Below are 5,791 nucleotides of genomic sequence, written 5' to 3'. Positions count from 1 at the left end.
TAAATAAGATAACTGAGGAATTGACTTAAGACCGCGGTCAACAGCCATTGACTGTACACATAGTCGATTGAATGTTTCAGCAGTTGGCTTGGTTTATATTTGAATATTTGAGAAATATTTTATATATAAGAACTATTTAAGGAGTGATGAATAAAAGAATCGTCTATCTGTCCCAATGAAAAATATAGTATGTACATGTTTTCACCCTAGGCCAAGCTAATCAAACTATATGCTTCCAAGAGTAGCAAGCGTGCAGGGAGCAAAACCACCACAGAAATTCATATGTTGTGTTGCACCAAAACTATGAAAAATTTTTCAAGGACTCTCTCCCTACTTGTATGATGCCATACACTTGAGGCAGATCTTTAAGCATAGCTAGAGACAATGTAGAATATAGATTTTAAGTATGAAGACAAGTCATGATCCCTCTGAATTCCGGATCCATAGGCAGAGGTTAATGACTCTGAACACTACATGTGACAACATTAGTAGGCTAAGGATTTGGTAGCCTTCTATAACCTCACCAAATTGAATTATAAAATATACCCACACCCTACAGTCTAGTGTATTACTTTTCCTTTTTAATATTCAATTGGAGTTTTATAACTAGAGTTTATAAGAAAAAGAAAAAAAAATATACACGTGGAGTTCTTGACCAAATCACGTTTTCAAAACTTTATCAAATCTCAATGGAATGTATTAACCACGCATGGCGAATGTATGCTGCTTTTAAGCTAATGTTATATTTTCCTCGTATCTTGACAAAAAGAAAGTACCACAATGATTAGACATTAGTATCCAGAGGAAGGCAAGGGTTACAAACTACTACGACCAAATCATGGTACATTGAAGGTCATAATGGGTGAAAAAACGTATCTTACACGTATTCTAACCAAGAATTGCTTGTATCTGTTTTTTTTGTTCCTCCGTTAGTGATGTGGGGAATAAAACCTCAAAAGTGACGTAAAGATCTCCTTTCTTCGTGCTCATATGCAATGGCATACCCTCCCCTTTGAACTTCTTCACTTGCTTTGGCTTTGTAATTGCCTGAGGAATCAAAAGAACGCTGTTAGATGTGTTTGCCTTTATATATAAAGAAACAACAATTGACGGAAAGAGTATATTTGAAGCACCTTTGTGCTTATGTCCACCAGATGCTCATCTAGATGTTTGATGGTCTTCTCAAATCCAACAAGGGCTTGAACCTGAAGAACATTTAGATTTAATAAACTTTACAGCCCCCAGAAATTCGATGACGTCAATGTCAGAATTCAGAAGTGAATTGTTTGTGAAATAAACAATGTCTAGATTCAACTCACCCATAATAGATTAATAATTACTACCTAAAGGCCCAAAAACGCAACTATTAATAATTGAATAATATTGCATCCACAAGAGTGATACTTACCAGGGTTATAGTGACAGTGGTGTGCAAATCATTGCCTTCCCTTCTGAAGACATCATGGGGTGCAGTTCGGATACGGAACTGCTCAGAATACCACTGAAGTTGTCAGAACACTCCACAAATAATAATACAGCACACAATTGCTAATTTACACAAAAAGACCAAGTTACTAACCCTTAAATCTCCAGATTCTCCGTCTATGATAGGCTCACCATCCTCATAGAATAGTACCTCCTGTGAAAGGATAATCATGATTCATATACATCACTTGCAGCATAACACTTAAAACGGGTATTTTTGGTATCAATGCTTGGCAGACACTACTAGACAACAATTCATTTTCACCAGAGTTTCATACAACGAAAGTAATTAGTAATGACTAGAAGTTATTGTCAGTTTAAGCAAAATGAAACAAAGAATTATGAAATTCTATGCAGGCTATAGTGTTGAATTTGAACCAACTCCACAGAACTACAATTCGGAATTTTGAAACAGAGCCTTATTGTGTTTAGAATGTAGATGTACACAAGATTAAGTAGAGATTATATGGAAGCGGGTAATAAGACATACATCACATTATCCATGATTGTTTAAATACTATATAAATTTAGCACTTTACCTGCCCATCTTGCATGCCTTTCTCTATATCAACGGTGATAAAATAGCCCTCCCTTACATATTTGACATTAGGACACTGCTCACAGACCTGTACAGGCAAATTCAGAAATAGAACTTTAAATATGAAAACCCAGGAATAATATAAACCAACAGAACACCTCCACCCTCCAAAAAAATAAAACATTCCAGGCATGAAACTAAGTAAACATTTCACAGTCATGCATATAAATTTCATGATGCAAGAAATATGATTTTATGAAATACAAATATAAATTATGCATCATCCAAAAGGATAAGAGCTAAGAGGGGAGGAAAAAAAAACAAAAAACTGCATCAACAATCTCATAGGTGCTTTTACCTGCTCCGTCATCTGCTGAAACATCCCAGGCCCAATTTGCTTGTGATAAACCTCATTTCTACAGTTGCAGCGCCTTTTTCCTGGTGCTGGCTTTAACACATTTTTCTCTCTCCAAACCTGATAGTTTGAATACAATGGTCACAAACTGCTAATGAATCATCAGGGGCCTCATAAATTCTACACTTGAAGTAAAAAAAACGATGATTAAATCAGTTAAGGACAAAATTGTTTATAAATTGGTGATTACGGTAATGATCTACAACTACACCTGTCTAGTGGCTAAGATGTTTCCCCAAGCAATGAGTTTATAATCACAGTATCTGAGATAGCACAAAAAGAGAAATACAAAATAACATCCAGCAAAAGCCAAAGTTATAGCCTCATAGGTATATGGAATCTGTGTATTAGATGCCCAAAGCCAAGCTTCAGCATTATATACACATAAGTTCTGCTTTGCAGTCCCTAGAGCAGTTCTTCTCAGTTGCTATTAAATTTATTCCTGAATTTTAATTGGCAGATGTGGTTAAGTAAAGGTGTAATTTTCTGTCACCAATAATCATATAAAGACCAGTTTGACAATGAAATTGAATTCATTTGGATCAATATCCTTGGTATGAAAGATTGCTTAAGTTCACAAATTGCATGACAAAAGCACTGTAACCTGACCTTCAAGGAACCTCCCATGTATAAATCTTCAAGGCTTGCATCCAATTCAACAATCACATCATCACCTTTAACAATCTTCTCTTCCTCCTCCATCGAACCACCACCAAAGAAACTGAAATAAATATTCTCAGTGTCATCCATAAATCTTCCACATGTTAAACCATAAGCACACACCTAAGATATAGCACCATTTTGAATCAACGGCCACAACTAATGATTAAAATGAGATTTCCAAATCAGGCATTAGGAAGCCTATGATCTAAGTATAAATGTTGTGTTCAGAATGCATTACTATGACTTCATAGAACATGCTTTAGTCCTTGTACTAAATTGGTTATACACCAAGTCATACAATCATTTCAACAATAGAATGGCTCAAAGGTTGAAGTAACGGGTGGACTTACGAGCTAAAAATGTCTTGGATGTTCATTCCCATTCCACCACCTCTGCCACCATTGGCAGCATGCTGCTTCAAACCCTCCTCACCATATCTGTCATAAATGTTTCTCTTCTCACTATCCGACAACACTTCATATGCTGATAACATCAACAAAAGCCAACTCAACACAGGTAAATAGTAATATGCCATATCATTAACAACAAACAAAGGTAGATATGAATGTGAATACCATTGCTAATTTCAGCAAACTTCTTATTAGCTTCTTCATTGCCCTGGTTCTTATCAGGGTGGTACTTCAATGCAAGCTTCCTATACGCCCTCTTTATCTGCTCCTCCGAAGCACCCTTGGAAACTTGAAGTATATCGTAGTAGCTCTTTCTGCAACACAAACCAATGCTATCTTGTTGGTAACTCATCATCTTCAGCAGAGAAAACAAGTTAAAAAACAAAAGGAAGGAAGTAACAATACCCGGCGATAGCATTGAGAGAATAGCAGAGAGCGCATAGAAGAATGAAAAGGAGCTTCGTTCTTCGATGCGCCATGAAGAATTGCGAGAGAGTTTGATCCCTCGGCAACACCAATTTAGGGCTCTGATATGCTCACTCGGATCGGAAGCGCAAGCTGAAACCAAAGCTAGGGATTGTGATTTGGAATGAGAGCTCAAACGAAGGGTTTTGGTTACTGAGAAGTGAGAATTTGTTGGCTGCTTCTTCTTCTTCTTCTTCTTTACAGTGGTGGAAGCTGAAACCTGAAAGCGATTCCGCCAAGACTTGACCGGTGGAGTCATGCCCACGCTTTGCAACGTGTTCATTTTCGAAACTGGCCAATCATAATCGTTTCTTACTTGTTCCAACCAATCCTCGCTCTACACGTTGGATTTTCGCGACGTTCTTCTCTCTCACTACCCTACTTGAAGTCCCACCTCCTTTTTTCAAAGGAAAACACCAAAGTACCATTTTGCCCTTTTCTTTTCTTTCATATTAAAATATTTTTATTCTTATATTCATTCATAACGATAATAAATTTAACATCATTTACACATTCACTTGGATGAAATTATTCATTTCATCTTCTCTCAGTTTTTTTTTTTTTTTGGTGATGTAATGGGAGGTAATTCAATAGAATGTTAGTTGTGAACTACTCTGTTTTGGTAATTTGGGAAGCGTATCTTGATTAAAATAATTAATTAAAAAAATCATAACACTTTATCTAATTTTACTAGAACTCACTTCAGTTATAGTTCAACCAAAGTTTAACAGATTTCATACGCATTCAGCTCTTAAATAGAGTTGACCGGTAGAAGGACTTTGAGTCATAAACTTCAACAAACAAATGTCAAAATGAAAATCATGATCTCAAGTGTTGTAAGAGACTAAGACCAATGTTCACCTTCTCTTCTAGCTAGAGATGATGCCAAGCATCTGTTCTCATATCTGAGTGACTCTGTATGTATAATTGTATATGACTAGAGAAGCCTTAATGGCAAACCTATTAGCTGTAAATCTGACTCTGATCCTGTGATCAGGGTTAGGAATCTTAGGTATTATATTGTTGCAATCAAAACATGGAAATCAAGTAAGTGAAATACTAGAAACATCCCCGTACTAGATCTTTGACTATGCTAGACCTTCATGATATCTCTATTTATAATTAATCACTCTTTTGAGTTGTAGTCGTGCACTATCAAAAGTCCTGACTGCAATTACTTGGAGAAATACTATATGAATTAGAACACTTAGGGTGTGTTTGGTAACACGTTTAAAGGGAAAAACATGTTAGAATTTTTTGAAAATTTTAATTTTTTGTTTGGTTAATTTTCTTCTCTATAAATACAGAAGTGATTTTGTTTATAAAATCATGTTTACAAGAAGCAATAATTTTTAATTTCTCCGTTGCACTTTTAATCACTACCTTCAACATCTTTTTTTTTACCAACTTTATTCTTTATACATTAATATTATAATTTAATGTCATATTCTTTTAAGTAATTATCTATCTAAAAGTTATTTTACTAATATTATCCAAACAATATTTATTTTATCAAAATCAATTTTGATAAAGAGTTGCCTAACATAAATCATGTTGACACAAACTTAATTCTACCCAAAATCAATTCTATAAAATCACTTTTATTCAAACTCCAGTTAAACCACAATCTAAACACACACTTAATATCTACGTATACAAAAATTAACAAAAAAAAATTGGTCTAATCAATTCAAATTAGTACTAACCGGACAGGGCATCCACACAAACAATAGTTTGGTTCTATTAAAGTATCAACTTTAGACAAATTGATCAACAAAGAACAAATATGTCTCATGATATCGATAGAATGATATC

At 35.0% G+C, this 5,791-nt stretch overlaps 1 protein-coding gene across 1 annotated transcript; it reads right to left on the bottom strand.

The window, feature by feature from the left end:
- LOC107646087 (dnaJ protein ERDJ3B) lies at positions 693-4,246 on the bottom strand. Its single transcript, XM_016350277.2, has 10 exons — positions 3,917-4,246; positions 3,677-3,825; positions 3,452-3,584; positions 3,048-3,159; positions 2,382-2,498; positions 2,025-2,111; positions 1,580-1,639; positions 1,409-1,486; positions 1,134-1,205; positions 693-1,047 (listed from the first exon to the last, which is right to left on the bottom strand). Exons 1-10 carry the CDS (start codon positions 3,988-3,990, stop codon positions 889-891), a joined length of 1,041 nt encoding a protein of 346 aa, XP_016205763.1. The 5' UTR covers positions 3,991-4,246; the 3' UTR covers positions 693-888.

Source organism: Arachis ipaensis, chromosome B06 (genome assembly GCF_000816755.2).
Source record: "Arachis ipaensis cultivar K30076 chromosome B06, Araip1.1, whole genome shotgun sequence".
Lineage (NCBI taxonomy): Eukaryota > Viridiplantae > Streptophyta > Magnoliopsida > Fabales > Fabaceae > Arachis > Arachis ipaensis.
This window is presented reverse-complemented; position numbering and strand designations above follow the sequence as displayed.

What these genes read in the sequence shown, in the direction of transcription:
- LOC107646087 (XM_016350277.2), bottom strand. Translation starts at nt 3,990, where the DNA reads ATGGCGCATCGAAGAACGAAGCTCCTTTTCATTCTTCTATGCGCTCTC. An exon ending in CCACTGTCACTATAACCCTG is followed by an intron (nt 1,206 to 1,408) that starts GTAAGTATCACT and finishes AATGTTCTTCAG; the next exon opens with GTTCAAGCCCTTGTTGGATT. An exon ending in TGGTGGACATAAGCACAAAG is followed by an intron (nt 1,048 to 1,133) that starts GTGCTTCAAATA and finishes TTGATTCCTCAG; the next exon opens with GCAATTACAAAGCCAAAGCA.